Source organism: Rhipicephalus sanguineus, chromosome 1 (assembly GCF_013339695.2).
Source record: "Rhipicephalus sanguineus isolate Rsan-2018 chromosome 1, BIME_Rsan_1.4, whole genome shotgun sequence".
NCBI lineage: Eukaryota > Metazoa > Arthropoda > Arachnida > Ixodida > Ixodidae > Rhipicephalus > Rhipicephalus sanguineus.
Window position 1 is genome coordinate 149605988 of NC_051176.1, and position 21347 is coordinate 149627334.

At 44.6% G+C, this 21347-nt stretch overlaps 1 protein-coding gene across 1 annotated transcript in view; it reads left to right on the forward strand.

Moving 5' to 3' along the window:
• Positions 1-21347, forward strand: part of LOC119400172 (cyclic AMP-dependent transcription factor ATF-6 alpha-like) — a 61336-nt gene that overhangs the window by 19532 nt on the left and 20457 nt on the right. The window contains 4 exon segments of the mRNA XM_049412116.1: positions 1681-1758; positions 7072-7179; positions 10284-10378; positions 17668-17955. Of these exon segments, the coding sequence (XP_049268073.1) occupies positions 1681-1758; positions 7072-7179; positions 10284-10378; positions 17668-17955 (569 nt within the window).

Genomic DNA, 21347 nt, shown 5'->3' on the forward strand with positions numbered 1-21347 from the left:
TTTGCTATTTTTGAGCACTTCTTTTTTACTTGCCTGTTCCTTGCTTACCAAATGCTTTTGGTTGCAATACCGTTGACTTCCGTTGATTCGGCTCTCAAGGGACTGACAAGAGACAAAGTTGGCTGAATTGTCTGGTGGCTTGAGCTAAGCAAGAGGCAGAAAAAAAAACAACTAAACACATCATTGACCCATTTGGCAGGTTTTGCCCCAATTTCAACACGTCCCCGACCCGAGGCACTTACATTTTATGGGTCCAAAGTAGTAAAGGACCATAAAAATGACATTAGGGCACCTAAAACTATGTAGAAGTCAAATGTGTGCCCAATTTTTCAGCAAGAAAACAAAAACAAAATGTAGCTCAGATTCCTGCAATAATAAAAAGAGGAAACCAGCCAGGTGTGTCTTGATAGAATGAAACTTTATTGAATTAATGCCCATCATCATCACTTTTAGGCAGCACTTTATTGCTAGTAGAACAAAATATGTTGTTCTCCTTGCGGTCAGTAGCATGTTTAATGCCTTGCGCTTATAAATAGGCTCCAACACTTGCAAATTAGATAATTGTCCACACCACACTAATGACATTGCTAGTCCATCCTGCAATGCGTGCAATTCTTCGGAATGCTGACAACGCATGATGCGACTTGTTGCTGCTAGCTGAACAAGTAAAATAATTTGATTTTAAAAGTGCACTTGTAATCAGACTGCAGGCGGCATGTCATCGTCACGCTGTCCAAACTCACCATCCATGGTCGCTATTTTGTGATGGCACTGGCGATGACAGTGGCCAGCCAGTCTGTGACTAGGTCATTGTGAACGCACTTTTTGGTTTGGTTTCACATCAGATTGCACTGCTGGAGGAAATTTTGGATGAAGTTTCTAGCAAAAAAATTTTTTAATGTGCTAGAATCAAGTAAGTGCTGTAATAATTCATTGTGAGCTACTGTTTTCACAATGTCTTCCTGAAGCAGGTTGAAAATACGTGATTTCAGTGGGGATGGCACATGTTTGACACATGCACCGTGAAGTCTGATGCTGTTTCTATGTAAGCAGAGCCATTACTGCGGTCAACATTGGTGGCAGGCACATGTAAAATCACCAGCCAAGTTACGATTATCTGGTGAAGGTCAATTTCATAGTTGAAACAGTGAAAGTTTGGTTTCATAGAAATGTATGGGGTGGTGGTGAGGCCTCTGGATGATATAGAATCAGCTGAAAAATCGAAGTCACTTAAACCACAGTAATGGAATTCTACTGTACTAAATTGCTTGCAATGACAGGATTTGGAGCTAAGGTTTATGATAGGCTTGTGCGAATGTAAGTTCTCTGGTTTGAAGTGAATAAATAGTGATTATTATTGAATAACTTTGAAGCGCATAGTTTGAATATAATAATGAGAAGGAAAGTGGGTAATAAGTCGATAGAAAAGCATGCACAGTGCCACTCACCACTGGGTAATTGGCCTTCGGATGTGGTAATGGGCTCTTGATTTTACTCCAAACATTTCACCTTCGTTGACCTAGCCTAGTTTCTATTATATTAGATACCCATAGTTGTTACAATCTCTACACAATAAGAGTGCCATAGCAGTAGTATCCTACATGGTTCCTGTTTGTATAGTGGCATCACTTCGCTTCCAAGCGCAGGTTTTTATGATGATTTTTTTTTTTTTTAATGTAGAGCAAGGCATTAAAAAGGCAACAGAGGATGATCAAAAACAGGGAGTCAGCCTGCCTGTCACGAAAAAAGAGAAAAGAGGTGAGTTCCTGTATGCTCATTTCTCAGGTTAAAGTACTAGCACATACCAGTGCAATAGGTTAGCAGTTATGCTAAGATAAGGCCATGGATAGGAACTGATGTGAGAGCTATTTCTGAACTTTTTATGGCAGCAAAATACTCAGGGGATACTGGGACCCAAACACTGCTGATCTAATGCTTGAGTTTCTGCTGTAAAAAAAGGGGGTGGGTGGGGGGCATGATTGCTTCTGCAGTTGTCTCTTGTGAGGGAATTTAACTTATTACGGCGCATCCATCTCTTGGGCCTTTCAAGAACAGTTTTATATGGCTTCACATTCTCACTTGATTTAAGCTAGGAATATAGCTCAGTTTACTGTTTGGTGCCCACAGGCTTACTTTGGTTTTATAGGATTGTTTGCAAAGTATATGTTCCCAAGAAAACTGTGTAGTGCCCAAAAGGACGCCATCGTGCGTGTACGACAATGTTGACAAGGCACTGTGCGTAGGTGCCTTTCTTTATTTTTCTTTGAAGTGCTGCTTGTTCATCATAACTATTTCTTCTTTTATTGCGATAGCAATTATATGGACAGTCTCGGCTGGATTTTGCCGTCGCCGTCGGCGTCGCCGCCGTCATGCACCGTATATGTATAAGTATGTATATATCTATAAAGTCCCCACAGAAAAAACTCAGAAAAATGCTTCCGAAGCGCGGAATCGAACCAGGGACCTCCTGCTCCGCAGCGAGCGGCGCTATCCACTACGCCACGAAACGCAGATCCTCCACGTAGCTAACGGCGAGCGTTATATACACACCATTTAGCGCTGGACGGACTCAGAGACAGCAGGCGATAATAAGCGTTTCTTCAATACCAGCGAGGTGGCGCTAGGAGCCCTACGGGCGCATTTAAAAGTCGTCGGCGAGCTCGCTCGCTTCTTCTTATATTTGCGCATGGGAGAAGCTTGCCCTTCCGCTGTCTGCTCGCGCGGTTTTCTCGTGGCGAGGGGTAGACGAATGTTTCACGCTTTCACCGTGATGTCCGCGCTCATGTTATGGCGCGTACGAAAGCCACTCGAGCTCAAAGGACGCCGCTAAACGAACAAACAGAAGATGAGCGCGAACTATCAAGTGTCACAGCTCGACACTTGAAGCACGCTAGTCTCCCTTCGCTGCTTCGACCGCCTTCGCTGCTTCGGCCGCCTTGTTTAGTAGTCTGATAAATAAGGCTTGCTCTATCAGTTTCTCACGTTAATCATAAATTGCATAAATGCTGTACTGCACCATTAGAATGATTGGGGAGAAAATTTCAGCAAGGTTGGTCATTTTAGCCTGCCAACAAAGGCATTCATCACTCAAAGAAAAAATGCCATGGCTTTGTCCCAGTTTCAGTGATGACACGCAGCTTTGCCTTTTAGAGTGAAATAAAGCCACACTGCACGAACAAACAATGTGGTGAAAACTGTATTGGCAAAACTGTTGTGTACAGCTACAACAACAACAAAAAAAATTAGCACAAGTGATCGATCTCCAAAGCAGCAAAAATGTGTCTAGCTTTCATATTGTAGGGTTAAAGGGACACTAAAGGCAAATAACAATTTATGCCAGAGTGAAAGCCCAATGTAGACAACTTCTAAAACGGCAATATTATCAACAGCATTGCCCTACTTACCGAGAAATTAAGCTAAATGTATCACATGATGAGCGCCACGAGTGGGACATTTTCGAAGTGATCCCGATGACGTATGGAAGTCGGCCTACAATAAATCACTAGTAATCAAACCAGCAGCAGTAAAAAAAGAACAATCCGAGCATCAAAAGACGTAATAAAATGCTGTTTGTTCGTTTCTGCTTGATTCATGGAAAACAAAACCGCCGTGGCGTTGCCATGGGGAACGGCGCGCGTGGTTCAAAGGTTCCGTTTTCGCCGAACTGTGCCTCGCCCGTCTCAGTGGTAGTTTCGGGATCGCGTACTGCCGTGCGTGTTTTGCGCGCTCGTGAAAGTCGCTCTGACAGAAAGTTCGACAAAATGCCGCATGCGTGTGATATTGCCGGATGCCCGAATGGTGCACAACACCAGTGCTGCAGCAAGGAAACCGGTGTGTCTTTTCACTGGGTGCCGCGGAATGAACCCTTATGCTCGAAGTGGCTTAGTGTCATGCCATTGCGCCAGTGTGCTAAACAGTCAAAACCTCTGCGTGTGTGCTCGCTGCACTTTCGTACTGAGGATTACGAGACCAACCGCAACTTGGTGAAGGCTTTGAATGTGCCCATCCGAGCAAGTCTTTGCCGCAGCGCCGTTGTTGCTACTGTGGGTCCCGCTACTTCCGCTCGGCTGCTACTAGTGTCGGCGGCCGCGCAGTAAAAGCGTGCAACGTTGGGCACGGCAGCAGTGACGTATGAAAGTCGTATTTTCAGGCGGGAGATTTGAAGCGCGCTAACGCGATGCGGACCACTAAAAACGTGATTTTATTTCAAAATAAGCACTTCCTTGGCACAAAAGCAGCACTACGAGGTTTCTGGACCGCTATTTCAACAATCAACGTCGACTTAATATTTGCCTTTAGTGTCCCTTTAAGGATGGGCTGCTTTTTGCTGGTCACCCTCGATTTAAACCTGTATTGTGCCTGCCACTCTGGTATTTGCACGCTTCGGAACTAGATGCAATTTTGGTCACTCATGTTGTATGTACCTATTCAAGATTCTTCAAGTGCTACTTATTTTGTAAATTGCATTCCTAGTGCATTGATTGTAGTTTTATCATTGCGGCTGGTTTTTAAAGTTCAGAACAAAATGACCTTTTTTTGCAGGAGTTGCCGAAGAAAGAAAATACAAAATAGGTTAAAGACATATAGATTATTGAATACTGGAAAAATTATTAGGAGTAATTTTTCCATGTGACAGCCACAATGTCATGATCATTCAGAACTCGGGAATGCTTTTTGGCATTGATTTGCAATATGTATGCAAAGCATCAAGTTTTTTTGCACACTTTGAAGCGTTGTTTTTTTGAAATGTTGATCTCAACATTTCAAAAACAGCCGGAGAATTATGACGACAATGATCTCATTGTCGTCATAATTCTCCGGCTGTTTTTTATGTCCACTGTAGGACGAAGGCCTCTCTCACAGATCTCCAGTTTACCCTGTCTTACGCGAGACGATTCCATTTTATCCCTGTGAACTTCTTAATATCATTGCTCCATCCAACTTGCTGCCATCCTCGGCGTCTTTTCCCTTCCCTTCCCTTTCCTTGCCTCGGCTTCTTTTTATGGTGGCACCCTCCCTGGGTGCCGCCATAATCCCCCCTCTGGGCTGTGGTAAATATGCGACCCCCCCCCCCCCCACGAAATGCACTGCCAAGGCAGTGCCATCAACGTGCGTCAGCCTCTGTATTAGAGCACTGCACGGGCCCGGGCCGGGCTCGGGCTTGAAATTGCGGGCCTGGGCCGGGCCCGGGCTTGAGGCTGCGGGCCGGGCCGGACTTGGGCCCGCTCATTAATAGGCCTAAGTCGGGCCTTCGAGCACACGCGAACGTTACGCATTGCATGGTCTAAGGCATTCTCTGCCAAGCTGAAGTGACATGTGCAAAGAGCTGGCTCTTAGTAAAGCTTAGCAAAAAAAGAAAAATGAAAAACATTTGAAGTTCTATTTTTTTTCCACCAGTATAGATATATCTATACTGGTGCATTTATTTTATGCTGTATGCTCAGAATTCACATGTATATATATAATATATATATTCGTATGCTAGATGACATGATAGGACAAAATCGTACCCGCGTCCTAGGACTTAACAGCGAAACAGCTTAACCGCTGAGCTATTACCGCGGGCAAAGCAAAATTTCGATGCATGTACACACCACATTTTCCGTCCAATCGCCTGCTACAAAGCGCAAGGCACCATTAATAATCATCATCAACTACTAATATCCTCTCGAGGGCCCCGGCTGGGTCTGGTCATTAACACACGTGCCCTGGATAAGTTTAGTAATGAACGCCTGGGCCCAGGCCGGGCCCGGGCTTGGTACCACGGGCCCAGGCTGGGCTCAGGCTTCATAAAGCGGGCCCGGGCCGGGCCCGGGCCAAAAAATCTGGTTCGTGCAGTGCTCTACTCTGTATTCCCATGCCACAGTCCAGAAAGGATGTGCTCTCCCTCCCTGTTGAAAAGGTCTGTACATACTCTTCTCCAAGGGATGGTTGCCAATCGTGAACTGTTTTTCTTTCGCTAGGCTATTAATCATTACCTTTGTCTTCAGCATATTCATTCTAAGCCCTACTTTTGTACTGTCTCGGTTTAAGTCCTCTATAATTTCCTGCAATTCGTCGGCATCATTGCTGAGAGCACTATGTCATCTTATTATTGACCCTATTTGAAGGATATACATGAGGAAAAGAAAAGGTGCGACTTCTAAGAGTTCGAAGATATAGATCGGATTGGTAACCAGCAACCCGCGGGCCACATGCGGCCCGCGAGGCACTATTATGCGGCCCCCGGCACAACATTAGAAGCCCCACCCTCCGCATGTCACTGCCTACCTGAAGGCCGATATGGCAGTTTTGACCTGAAATAGGGTTAGACAGGAACAAAAAAAGATCGCTTCCAGTTGGCATCTTCCCCCAGTCCCGCATCTACACACTTAGCCAGACAACATCTTCAATTCTTTTCTTTGCGCAGGTACAAAAAAAGGGGGAAGAAAGATTCTTTGTGAAAATACTAGGTCAGGGAATCCAAAAACGGCAGGAAGGGGAAGATGGAAGCTTGCAATGAAAAAATCTGTAAACAGGAGTGGGTGCTTGAGTCGACGTTTCGACAAGTGGACTTGTCTTCTTCAGCCTTCTTCAGTTCCAGCCTTGAAAAAGACGAGTCCACTTGTCAAAACGTCGGCTTGAGCACCCACCCCCTGTTTACAGATTTTTTCATAGGTCAGCGAAGGACCTTCATCCAAGAATCTCCAAGTGTATGTCAGTTTTGTACACTGTTGTCAATTTACCAAATTTTTTCTCTTTGCCTCCTACCCCCCGCCCTCTTTCCCCCCATTAACTTATTATACCCCAGTCATACAGGGCACTTTCCATCATCACTGAGCCCAATCTGGATTATATTTTATGATCACGAGTGGCTTGCTTCCTCAGCTTGGAAAAAAAGGAATAATTAAGTAGTTGATAAATGCTATCTAATTGGGCTCTGTCATGTTTTAAAGTGGCCTGCATGACACCGAACTTAGGGAGGAGCAAAGTGTCAGTAGTATACCTGAACGATTCTCGTGTATTGTTTTCTGTTCAACAAAAAAACGGGCACTAACAAGTGCCCCTCACATTTTCTGTGCTGCTATGCAGTATCTTCAGAAGCTGGAGCTTGATGTGCGGGAGTTGGCCAACGAGAACGCCAAGCTGAAAGAAGAGAATGCTCACCTTCGTCACAGAGTAGCCCAGCTAGAATCTGAGGTGAGTGTTGGTGCTTATCTGGCTTCCCCGTGTAATGATAACACCCTGAACTTACCATTGTAGCAAGCGGCGATGGCAGTGATGATGCCACATGTTAGCCATATTGTCAAGCGGTCACTGCGCTTGTGCTTTGACCTTGCTTTGCGCCATTTCGTCATGCTGTAGTATGCATGTCTGCCAGTAAAGACTATTGAGTGTGCACTTGATATGGCAACCGTGCTGCCAGCAGACACAAGCAGGACGCTGTCCCACATTGTTTCTCTAACATCAGATGCACTGTATTTTGAGATGGAGCACAGGCAGCAAGAACCCATGGCCATGCAGAGAGGCACAGGAATGAGTGCTAACCCACAGAATGCCTGCGTTGCCATATGTAGTGCTTGACTCATGACACAGTGCTTCGTTTTTGCTTTTCTGTCATTACAGTTTCTGAACATATCAATATGAAGAATTGCGGAAACACACATGAGTGGTGGTCTTGCGCTATGGTGAACATTTGAATAGAGTGTTGAGCCCTAGTGGTGTGCAAAGTCTGGAAGTCGCCCCCCTTGTCTGTGAAGCCATGCGCACTGCCTGGGTCGACTACACTAATGAAGGGGCACATTCTAGAGCCGCTAACAAAACTCAGACTGAGCAAACCCAGAGATGAGAGGAAATATCCTAAAAATATGCAGCAGGTGGCATAACCACCTTGGAGCTTTGTGTTACAGTGCACATCTTAATTAGTGAAGAGAGGGAACAACACATAGGTATTTCAGTGTACTGTCAGCGTCAAATGAAACCCGAACATTGGCAAGCCTTCGCAATGGTATAGTGCGCACCGTGCAGTTATCACCATGGACAGGCGCGCATATGCGCAGCGCGGTCAAACCGGATGCACATGCCTGTCAATGGTGATGACAGGACGGCGCGCACTATACCATGCGAAGGCTTGCCGCTGTTCGGGTTTCATTTGATGCCGATTGTACATGGCAGGACAGGAACGAAGCAAGGTACAGGTACATCATTGGTACTGAAAGGGTTAAGGGACACATAAGAGAAAAAGTGATTTCCCCTGTATTGGTAAATAATCCTTTTCCAATACCGAAAACACCACTCTTATTGCAAGAAGACAATAGGTAAGCCAGCAAAGATGCTAAAACGAAATGTACAGGTGTCATGCTATCTAGAAAGTCTGGCAGCAGCTTTCCATGATGTCACAAATTTTAGAGGCACCTGTGAGCACCCAGTTGCTTTGGAATTGGTAAAAATGGGCTGTGGCTGCATTGTGTTATGAAGGTGCCTAAGACTGAACATGGCAGAGAGAGAGAAACATTTTTATTTATTCTAGTTTTAGGGAAAGGGGGTGCGAGAAGAAGGCGAGGGATCCCGATTGCAGTAGGCCTCCTCTACCACCTCAGCCCACCTCAGGAGAGACTCCTGAAATGTGGGGTTGTAGCTGCGCATGGCAGCCTCCCACAGCTCCCGACTACTTAAATGTTTACGGAGGCTCGGAGTGATTTTTACACTGCCACATAATGTGGTTTAGGTCCGTTCTGCTGACAAAACAAAACTTGCAGGCCGAACTAGGGTACATGCTAGGGTAAATGTTGTGGCATAAGGCAGGGGAGAGACAAGTGCAAGTTTGTAGTTTACGCCATAGAACCTTGCATCTGCGTGAGGACCGACGCAGTAAAGATGGGAGGGTTTGGTGACCTAGGTGGTAATGCCCACAAATGCCGTGGTACGTAAGCAATCTTTCTTTGGAGTTAAATGCTGAAGGGAGATGGCATGCTTCGAGAATCTGCACAGATCCAATGCGGTCAAAATACAAAAAGCTACTTTGAAATCTGTAACATCACTCTGATGTGCTAGTGTTTGGGATAAGGCACAACATTCAGAAAGTTAAGCCATGACCTTTATGATCACTTGATAGCACAAAGTTAATGACAATAGAGTTTTCAAAGAATCTGTTTTCAGTCTAAGCTGATATATGGCTTCTATTTAGCATTCATTTAGACATAATAAATAATCTACCTGAAGAGCTGAATCTATGCTATCTGCTGAAGGTAATTAAAAAAATACTACTACAGTAGACTCTCAGTGATTCAAACTTGAGGGGACCTCAGGATTTTATTTGAATTATCAGAAGTGTTCATAAATATGACTCATAAACACAACAACTAACACTGCGATGTTTATTGCTTCTCAGTGCCGCAGCAACATCATAGACAGGCCTGCATGATTGCCAGTAAAATTTTTAGGTATCAGCAATAATACTGGTACTCGTTATTATACAAGGCGCGCACGGGTGCGTAATTAAGGGACGAAATGTGTTGCGTCCCACGACAGTTGCTAGCCCCTTTTACATCTTAGGACGCTTTCTCGCATGGCGTACTGCGGAAAAAGTGACTTTAAGAAATGTTTGGCAAGCGATAGATCAAGGCCAGACCGTACCGTTTTGTTTTTTCTTCCTCGGTCAGCACGCGATTATTGGTGCGCAAGGTTCGGGTAGTTTGGCCATTTTGTAGGCAGGCAATCGGCTTTATTTGTGCCTGTTAGTAACACAAAAACATGAATGTTCAGCTAGAAGCAACAAAGGCAGGAGATATTTCCGGGCATGGACAAGCAAAAAGTTTGAATTAACCGAATTTATGCAGTGAGGCAGTTTGAATTAAGCAGCTTTAAAGTACATTGAAAACATAGTGGGCCAACCGAAAATTTAAGATTTGTTTGTATTAACCGAAACTTTGAATTATCAGAGTTTGAATTATCAAGAGTACTGTATTCTATAGTAGTAAAGCACATGGCAGAGCATAAGTAACATTGCTGTTGTGGCACGTGGCAGCGTTACTGTAAGTGCAGTGTTACCTACCTCAGTTTTATAGCATTTTCAATGCCTCACTGTAACAGCATATAAGTTCACCTGGTAACTTTGGTAGGATGATTTGTTGCCATGTATTGTGTGGTAAACAGACCATTGATTGTTTTAAAAGCTATTGCTAAGAACTGCATAAAGATTACAAATAAGCATAGTAATTGGGACTTTGCCCTTCTAGCACTTCTTTTTCTTTTGTGTAATAAAAGTTTGCTGAATGCAAGATTTTCTAACTGTCCACTTGCAGGCAAAAAGGAGACTACCATCATCCTCCAGTATTAAGAGGACGACCGCTTTCATGGCTGTCATGTTTATGCTGACATTTAATCTTGCTCCATTCAGGTGAGGTTCAGATAACTCTGCATTTTTCTCACCTTGCTACTAGGACATGTGGTGCAGTCAAAACTCGATGTAACCAACTAATTCGCTATAACTCAGAAGTAAAATATTATGACTCAGTATGTAAAGTTCTTATGACAGTGTAGTAGACATATGTTTTTAACAAATATTGAATGTCATGGAGCCTCCTTTGTTTTTCTTTTTTCAGGTGTGATTTCATTATAAGGTTTGACTGCATTGTTATAGGTGTTCATTTTCATTTCACTTACCTTGTGCCGTGTGTTGCTGTAGATATGCAGTAGTTACTGCAAGGCTTGTGGTGGAGTAAACTGAAGTTGCACTAACACAAACTAGGAGCAACGTTCTGCAATCAATACCATCTTATGTTTAAAGGGACACTAAAGATAAAAACGATTTTTTTCATATTAACAAATTACTCTCACAATTCCAAAATCACCACGCTTTCCACAAGAAGACGCTTGGTAAGCGACGAGAATGCGCAAAAAGGAAATGCGGGTGACAATGCCACCTTGATATTCCCACACCAAACACCGTGACGTCTTAGATTTTGACGGCGTCTGCTATAGTCGGATACAACTTCAGAAGTCCTAAGAGGCCCTGCTCTGATGGCCAAAGTACAGCAGCTGAGTGCCTCCGTGGCTCAAGAAATAGTGCCGCTCATGCACTCGGCAATGTTCTCCGAAGGCACCGGGGTCCCCGACAGTCCGGCTCAGTGACGTCAGTGTGGAGTGCATGCCCATTGGTGCAGGTTTATGTGTATCCACCTTTGAGGGGGAAATGCTGTGGACTTCTTAAAGGGGCCTTGCAACACTTTTCCAAATAGCCATGGAATGGCTTCATTAAAGGAGCTTATTTCTTCATGAATTGACCACCACAAAAATTTTTAGAATCCGTCCAGTACGAGCAGAGTTGCAAAGATTTGTCGCACGCTGTAATTGCTTTCTATCTTCTCTCATCCTGACGAAAGCGCTGGAAGCTAAGTAAGGAGGGGTGGCAGGGGGAACAAGGTATGTCAAGCGCGCCTCATGACCTTGAGCACTTTTTCTTTCTTTTTTTTTTCCTTCGAATACGCGCTGTACTTTCAGGCAAGCAACAGCCTTCCGTAGCGGCCCCAGTAACTACCAAGCTTGCCATGTTCAAATCAGCCAATGGCGTGGAACTTGTGTCAGTGACGCTGTAAGCATCATTTTTGTCAAGAGAAGAGGAAGCGCTTTTTAGCTGACTGAGAATTTATTGTAAATCCCCGGCTGCATTGCTGCGCTATAATGTTTGGCTCTCGCGTGTTCTCAGGAGCCTCGACTACCGATCGGCAGCGTCTTCTGACCATGCTGAAAAAGTGTTGCAGGGCCCCTTTAACACTATCCTGTCCGCGCGTATACCCATCGATAGCCTGCTAACGATGGTTTTCAACTTCAAAGTTTGCCTTGCTAGAAGCGCTTATGGACAACTAGCATTGTCCATCATATAAAACAGGGACTATTTTTCTGGTTTTGCTTTCTTGTTTATTTTTTCCGCCATGGAGGGAGCTCTGAAGTGCCACTTAAGTCGAGAGGGCCGAGCGCTCGTAGCTTCAAACATAGCGTCGACATCGCGTGCGCCTGCCTCTCGGAAACATCAAATTTCGGCGGATTCCAGTGGGTCTGTCAGACTTTTTTGATGGTGGCAGCAGTGCGGACTTGGAAGATGATTTTGACTCATCTGACTTAACAGCCGCGGAACGCCGACACGAATCCGCCGGTAAGTTTCGTTTTTATCTCCGAACCGAGCCGTCACTGCCACGCTTCGTTCAAAGGATATTCGCCGTGTTCTAAATGTCACAGTTCTTACCTGGAGGGTGTCAGCATTGTTTGGGCAGGACCACTTGCCGGCGGCTGCTCAACGAGTGGAGTTTAGCATGAGAAAACGACCCAGAGTGGCCCTCGGCATGGCGCTTTGTAGTGCCACGCGGTGTTTCGTCGAAACCGTCGATTTCTTCATGCTGTTCATTACCTGAGAAATAATCGCCGAGATGGGCAACACCACTTATAAATATGCATGAATGCATACTCCTGAGTGAAAGATAGAACAGAAAATGAATGTTTTCTGTGAAACATGCTGTGCAAACCTGTGCTTCACCGCATCACGTAACTACATTGTGCGGTGGCACGATAGCCACTAGGGCTACCGTTTTCTTTTGTATCTAAGTAACATCTACAGATAGAATGCTTATATTTGCAGGGATATTGGATATGGCATTTTTGGTCAAAATCTATTTCGAAATTTTTTTGTCTGCAGTCGGTGCAAAACATCATTGATGTTTTTACGGAACATCCTCGTTTTTGTTCAAAATTTTCCTATTTCTAAGTTTTTTTTTCTCGTAAAATTGTTGAGAAACGTTCGCTTAATTTTGATACCATTAGAAAGCACATTCCTTGTTCTACAAATTCGTATCATATGTTATAGTATCAAAAACTTTGTGAGGCAATATATAAATTGTTTGCTAGAGTACCCAAAAATGGCTCATTTTCTAGCGGACAGGAAAGTGTTAAGTTGTATCCGACTATAGGTCCTACGTAGTTCCTAATCAGTTAAAACAAAGTACATTGACCTCTGAGGGGGCCAGAGACTTAACATACCAGGTTTCAGGAAATTTTTTTGAGCCAGTGTCACTAAAATATGAAATATACACTTCAAAATCCATGACGTCACGTGCGTAGATTTTGGCACAAAATTTTAAATTGACATTTTGACTTTGATTTTCTGCTCTATTAATAAACCTATGATGGAGAAACTTACATTAGAGTTCTCAGAGTGCAATTTATCAATCTAAACCGATTCATAGTTTCACTCTAGTGTCCCTTTAATAAAAATACTTTCCTGCAGTTTGAATGAAATGTGTTCCTCATTTATTCAGAGTTAGCTGACGTTATTTGATGGGTACAGTGGGTTACATGTAGCTTTTGAAGCTTGTGTTGGGTCTAGTTGTAATAGCATTGTTCTGATACAGCGCTGCACAAATGAAAGTAAGCACTTCTTGTTCATGTTGCAGTTTTGTGTCTATTAATACCGCTTAAGTACTGCATCCCTGTTAATAACATTGGTCTAATGAAACTAAATGGGACTTTGTGGTCATTATTCTGTCATCCAGTAACAGTGGTTTTTATGCATACGTCATGCTGCTTGACTGTTTCAGAGTGAAGCATTGAGGCAGAGAAAGATACTTAGAGCAATATCTCAATTTGTGTACTGCTTTCTCAAATGGCTGTTTGAACAGTGCTCAGCATCATTTCAAAGACACTGTGCTGTGCATTATCTTCGGAGGGTTTGTTGTTCTACTCACTAGTGTGGAAGTTAAGCATTGTTAAAGGTGGGGTAATAGGTGTCATTATGGGGCTTTCAAAGTAATTGCAATTTTCATTGAAGATTTTTGTTGTAGAAATTTTACTCGAACGAAGAGTAACTGTATCTTGTAGTAGCACTAATTTTCGGTGGAGATTGCAGAAGATGTAGGGAAATTACATTTAGGTGGTTTACTCTTCAGTTCTTTTCAATTGAAGCAGTTGACATGCAGCTGAGCATATTTAATGTCTTGTAAATGGAACTCGTCGACTAGATTCGGTGGTTGATACTTAACCATACCTGCCAACTCTCCCGATTTCTGACCTGTCTTCCCGATTGAATGATCGCGGCCATAAATCTTCCGATAAATTGCCTCAACCCAATTTTGAAAAAAACAAAAAAGCTACAAGACGAGTATGATCGTGACTAACCGCGATACTGCCGCCGCGGCACCCCGTCATGCCCGTGATAACTATCCAGCACACAAGCACTTCTGACGCTACTATGCTACGGTTGTTCTAAATTATGGCCAAACTCTGTGAGTACCTGATGCTCACCGGTGTTGTACTGCATTAGGTTGACTGACGGATAGTAGTTAATCACCAAGTGATGTCTGCCAAGGCGTGTAGCTTGTGAGATACGTAAAAGAGAAAAAGCGTGCACTGGCCAGCGTGCTGGTGGATTTGGAACTGGCAATATGAATTGATAAGTACTGTGGTAGTGTGTTTAGTGTGAGGCAAGCGACCCACTCAGGCCCGTACAGTTCGAAATGGCACGGGCTTTACTAAGCCACGTGCCGCCTCATATGACCATGGGAAGAATCAAAATAAGCATACGGCCATTGATCGAGATGGGAAGTAGCAAGAGGGCTTATTTCGGTGTTTCCGAAGCGAGATAAATTTATATATCTGTTGTCGACTGAACTCGAAACCGCCTGTGTAAACTTTACCGAGGATGCGTTCGCGATCATGAAATAAGCCATGGCCGTGTCCGTTTCAGTTTGCCGAGGGGAGAGCGAGGCATTTTCGGCTGTCCGTAAAAGAAAAGTGCAAATTCCATGCACCGTGCAGTACTATATTTATCTCACATGTTCACAAGAGCCTCGACTACTGATCTGTAGTTAATTCTGAGTATACAGCTCAGACCACTTATAACGTAACCGCTTACAGTGCAGTACCGGCTATAATGCGGTTTTTTCTGACTCCCGTTTACTCTCCCACAGAACTCCACGTATACGCATACCGCTTATTGTGCAGACCCCCGAGATGAAAGACCGGTTATAATGCGGCTGCCGGAACATTCTCAGAGATGCGAGGGTGCGAGCGTGCTTCTCAGCGGAGATGCGCCGGCGGGGGAGAGAGCGGCGACGGCATTACAAAGGAGGAGGGGTCGCGGAACGAACGAACAAGGAGCGGGGGGAGAAAAAAAAAGGGATGGCTGTGGGGGACAGCAGCCCGGCGCAGGTGCGTGGTGTGAGGAGGGGGAGCGGTTGCGCGGCCGACGGAGAAGCCTTTGCCCCCTTCGGCCGCTTGACATGCGCGCTTCGTCGTTGCTTCGTCGTAGAGCGCAGATATCGCGCGTGCAACCTCGATTCCCCCGCAAGTAACAATGCTTTGAGACGCGATTGAGCTTTCGCCTTTGCCACCAACAGGCGGACTTACAAGCTTGAAAGACTTTTTCAGGATAGTTGCCGCGGCTGTTCTCCCGATCGCGAACCGAAACTTCATTTCACGCGTGATGCCCTCGGTTTAGCTCGCGAGTGCGATCTCTTCTACTCCCGATCTCCGTGTTGCCTAGGGCAAGCTTCTCGCGGTGGCATGCCAAGTTGCAACGCGCACGCTAGGCCTAACGAGCGCTAGCTGCCATGTCGGCGGCCGCGGACTACAGAAGTTGCGGTTTGGTGCCGAGTCAATGAAACATTTTGCAATTGTTGCATTTAGAAGGGGTGACTTACATCTTTTACGAAAACGCGGGCGTGCGTGTGAAACACACGAGTGGTGGTTTGTGGTCGCCACCGTTTTCGACATCGCGGACGCGCAGTGTGTTACCGCGGCGACTTCCCGTGACGGCGCATTTTTTCCGCGTTCGTTATGTCGGCACCGCAGGTCCGCGGACGCTAACAGTTCAACATTTTCAAATGTAAGCAGATGCAAACTTACGCCCCAGTCGCATGCCGCGATAGTCGGAATCGCGCGCCTGCCTGTTGGTCATGTTTTGTACACGTGCAACCTTTCAAAAATGTTGTTTTGGTTATAGTGCGGTACCGCTTATAGTGCGGATATTCGAGACTCCGGCGACTTACGTTATAAGCGGTCTATGCTGTATTAATTATGTAGTTAATTCTGAGTGTTGCAGGGAGGGACCCTTTGAAGTGACCATTTGAGATGAGGACAATTTTGTTGACCGATCACAGGTATTGGCCGAAACAATATTATTCCTGCCACCCCTCCCCCCCCTGCTGCAGTGAGTGTCTTGATTTCAGAAGTCCCTAGGTTGGCAGGTATGCTTAACATACATATAATTAAATGTTCTATTCATGAATGCAGACGCTAACAGGAACAAACTATCCATGTAGGCCTGTGTCTTTTTAATATCTGTATTTTATAGGTTTTCAAAATGTTGCAGATGATCTGATCTTCATTATATCACTTCAAGAGATTTTTTTACAAAGAAAAAAATAAGGCTCAAATCATCAAAATACACAGGAAAACAGTGGTCCTGTTTATTTCCTGTATGTTTTTGTCTGTGCTGTAACCATGTTTCATAATGCCACTGACCCTTTAGCCCAGCTTTCAGCAGTAGTTGCAAGAAATGATTTTAAAAATACTCAACCTCTAAAAAAGTTCGGAGGCCTTGTAGTGTTACAATGTAGGTGGTTGAGAGACACCATAATGTATCTTGGGTAATGTAACTAGTAATGAAGTCATCTTCATCTGGCATGCAAGCCCCAGAGTTGAGGCTGATGCACTTGCACATGTGGCTCCTTTTCTTCATTTGCACTATATAGAAAAGCACCTTAATTTGCATTATAATTACTACACTACAGTTAAAGACAACAATTAATGTTCCCTATCCTTTCCCTGACCTAATTGCCTGTTGGATTCATTCGGTTGTGTCTAACATAGAAACGAGCTCCTCGAAAAAATTCCCCTTCTTTTGTTCATTCATAACGAGGGTCGCACCCCGGTAAACTTAATGCCTTAGGTTAGCATGCAAGGGTTTATTGGTCAGCTGCCACCACGTGCAAAGATCATGTTCCACGTGACGCCCTCTGGCAAAAAGAGTGTTCCACATTCACCACCTTGGCTGCAAGCGGTGCTGGCTAGCACTCCAAGGGATTACACTTACAGAAATACCCAACGAAGAGGACAGGGGAGCGCCTTCCATCATAGCTCAATTGGTAAAGCATCGTACACGTAATTCGAAGGTTGTTGGTTCGGATCCCACCGGTGGAAACGGGGATTTTTTGTCCACTTTAATTCATTGCAATTTATCCGTCATGATTACTATACTACAGTTAAAGCCAACAATTAATGACCCCTATGCTTTTCTTGGCCTTATGGTCTGTTGGATTCATTTTGTGTCTAACAAAGAAATGAGCCCCTTGAAAAAATTCTCCTTCTTTCGTTCAAGGGGAAATAGTAGTTCATACAAGCAAATGGCTGAGAAAGTTGATGAGGGGACACTTGCTGCAGCTAAGTTGTTTAAGCATCACATGTGCCATGTGGATATCTTGGGATCAGATCCCACTGGTCACAAGTTATTTTCGCCTCTTTCGTTTGCGTTTTCCTTACTTGTTGCACACAGGTAATTTCCCTTATACTTTCCTTAACCTCACTGTTTTTTGGCTACATATGGTTGTTACTAACAAAAAGCAAAAAAAAGTAGCCTCTCAATTCGTTTAATTCTTTTTGCTTGTAACAGTTAACTGTTCATTTGCCTTCCTTTTGCAGTGGCCTGTTTCGTAACTCGGTACCAAGTGGTAGTGATAAGCCAGTGCTCCCAGCAGTGCCTAGCTCACGGTGGGGCCGGCACCTGCTTTGGTCTCAGTCTGACCTGTCTGTCGAAGATTCCAACTTCGTCCCAGAGCTGCAACCATCGGTGTCTGATACTGGGGAGCTTCCTACAAGCAGTGGTGGTGACCAGTCAGCAGAATTCTTGGGTGCCCTGGATGCTCACAGCAACTCACGCAATGGGTCTTTTAAGTGCCCTTCATCCATCAACCAGACTGAGTCCCTCAGGTGATTTTTCTAGAGGAGATGCCTAACACAATTCTGGTGGAGTTGCTCCTGGGTCATTCCACGCCAACTGTCCCAGTGGGGGCGCTCGAGAAAAATCAATTTCTCTCAAAACGTCTGAGAAAATTACACACATATAGACATTAGTTCTACAGTATCTTCCTAAAATAATCTGGGCGGCAAAAATTTTTTGGGCACGTGAGCACCATTTGAACTTCACGAAATGCTGGAAAACCAGGTACGAAAAAAAATTCGCTATAAATCGACCATTCCAGGCATTCTTTTAACACTTGCTTTTTTGCGTTTTTCGAGCATCATTATTTCATTATAGGGCAGTTCCTTACAGCAGCTTTATATTTTTACTCCTTAGAGCATAGGTAAAATTGAGTAAATTCTCGTGTTTTCGGGAATTTTTTTACAAAAGCCAATTATCGATCAAATGCAGAAATTATTTTTATAAAACTCTCCATAAAACATACTATCTCTTAAATTTTTGTTTTGCCCGTGTATGGCACATAGGCTCTAAAATAAAATCCTGAACTTGGCAAAAACGCTACATTGGCCTATGTTGAGACGTCTGTAGGGTGTGTCCAGATAAGATCGAACACGAGGTCCCGGTCACCATTCCCGATTGTGATGAAATTTACTGTAGGTCTAGGCATTACACCCAGAACAATGGTTTCGCAGTTAGTTTTGCGAGAAAAAATTTTGTTCACCTGAAAAAAAATATACAAATTTTGGCCGCAAAAAACGCTTTTCCGCCAATTTCGCAATTTCTGAATTTTGAGCGCACCCAGGGAAAAAACGGTGCACTTCTTCGTCACAATATTTATTCCCCTTAAAGGGGTCATGAACCACTTTTCCAAGTAATGATCTAATGGCCTCAGTATCGGAGTGTACTGCCTCCCGAATCGATTGCCGCAAAAATTTCTCGAATCCGTCAAGAATCAGCGGAGTTACGGGGGTTTGGCGCACGCTCCCAGCGCTTTCTCTCTTTTCTCGTGCCGGCGAGCGCACTGGAAGCTAGACAGGGAGGGATGGCATGGGGGAAAGAAGTTACGCCAGCGCGCGTCATGAAACGCGATCGCTCTCCCGCTGTGATTCGCTTGCGCGAGTGCGGCGCCGGCAAGTGGCGGCACCCCGCGGCAAGAAGCGCATCTGATCCGAACGCCGCTCTCGATTTACGTCGGCTATCGGCCAATAAGCATGCTATGTCTCTTGCGACGTACAGCGGACAGACGCCCCGCCCACCGACGAGAGTGAGAACCGGCCTCTGTTTGAAAAGAGGGTGCCTGGGGAAACGGCAACTTCGCGCTCCGCTTGTGGCCATTACGCGGCGCGCACGACTGTAATATTTGGCAGAGCAGTTCATAGCCGTGTCAGCTTTCCGCAGGATGTGTTTTTTCAATCAGCCCAAGGGGTGCTTCATGACCCCTTTAAAGAACAAGTGAAATACAATCTTATGAGTCTATTATTTCCCTTGCTTGTCGAAGTACGTTTGAAGAAAAAAATCACGAACTTGGCAAATCGCACAAAATACCTCTATTTCAGGAATTTATTGCTGCAAGCAAGTTAAAGTGAGGATAATGAAAATCGGTACATATTAACTTTGCTACTTTCGCACTCTTTTAAAATAATTTGCGTGGTTTTATCGCGCTCCATTTTACTCGATAATTGGGCTGAAACGTAAGTGATTTACCAAAAACGCCGAACTTTGAAAATGATTTTCTCAAAAAGGCCATTTTTAATTTTTTTTAAAATCCCTCTGATTGAAGTCAAGGACGTCATCAACCATTCTGCAGAAAAAAACGTTGCATTATTTTGGTTGCTAACAAGTTATAGTGCGTCAAATGTGACAATGCCAGCCTAGCGGCCGCGTCGTTCGTTATGGGCTGAAACTCGGATATAAGATGCTAAAAATACTTGTACGTGACATAATCACAAATCAGCAACGCCATACCAACAAATGCGCAGCCCGGTGTCATGGTTCAGCAAGCTTTGTCTTGCGATCAGCCGCTTGACAAACCCCCAGCAGCGGCCGCTCGATGCTGCGGGCGCTGACATTACATGAGTGCCGCTTCGACTGCGGATGTGCTCCGCTTGAGCGCCAAACTACGCTCAGAGGACGAATGAGAGAAGGAATGCATCACAGTGAAAGTTAAAGGCTGTTAAGTGCCAACAAATGTCACAGTATGCAACGAAAACTCTGCCGGCGATTTCCCAGTGAGCGCCTCCAGTAGTGCGCTCATGTGTTGCTTTCACTCTTTGGATGGCCTAAATATAATTAGGCTCATTCTATGAGCAACATATGACTCAAAAGAAAGCCATTGACATCTAAAGAAAGCTGTCATACGTGCTTCCGATGGTCGAGCAACTCAAACTGCAGTTGTTCATCTCGTGCCACGAAAGACGCCAGATGTTTTCTAAAGCAATGGTTTTCTAAACAATGAAAATTCACAGCGTACATGTAAAATTAAAGTGAGCTGCAAGTCGTCATAACTCATCGAACCTTTAGTATAAACGCGCCCGATCTCACGTCGGTGATGATGTACTGGGCAGAATTCACGGAAGATTCACGGTTTACCGATGAACCTCCGCAGCTTCGCCCACTCATCATCATTCACTCCGTGGATATGCTGTGTTTTTTTTTTCTCCCCCCGCTCCTTGTTCGTTCGTTCCGCGTCCGCTCCTCCTTCGTAACGCCGTCGCCGCTCTCTCCCCCGCCGACGCATCTCCGCTGAGAAACACGCTCGCTCCCTCGCATCTCTGAGGACGTTCCGGCAGCCGCATTATAACCGGTCTTTCATCTCTGGGGACTGCACAATAAGCGGTATGCGTATGCATGGAGTTCTATGGGAGGGTAAACGGGAGTCAGAAAAAACCGCATTATAGCCGGTACTGCACTGTAAGCGGTTACGTTATAAGTGGTCTGAGCTGTATTGCCCCCCAAGCAAAACAATGCAACGGTGGGACTAAAGTTAAAAAATTTTTTTCTCGACTAAAACAAAAACTATTTGATTAACTTTCTCTGGACAAAGTTGTTATGATTCTCAATCGTATGCGCTTTCCCGCTTATTTTTTCTTGGACCACGTTAGGGTGCTACACACATCTCAACATCGGCCAATGTAGCGTTTTTGCCAAGTTCAGGATTTTATTTTAGAGCCTATGTGCCGTACACGGGAAAAACAAAAAATTTAGGAAATAGTACGTTTTATGGAGACTTTTATAAAAATAATTTCTGCATTTGATCGACAATTGGCTTTTGTAAAAAAATTCCCCAAAACACGAGAATTGACTCAATTTTACCTACGCTCTAAGGAGTAAAAAATATAAAGCTGCTGTAAGGAACTGCCCTATAATGAAATAACGATGCTCGAAAAATGCAAAAAAGCAA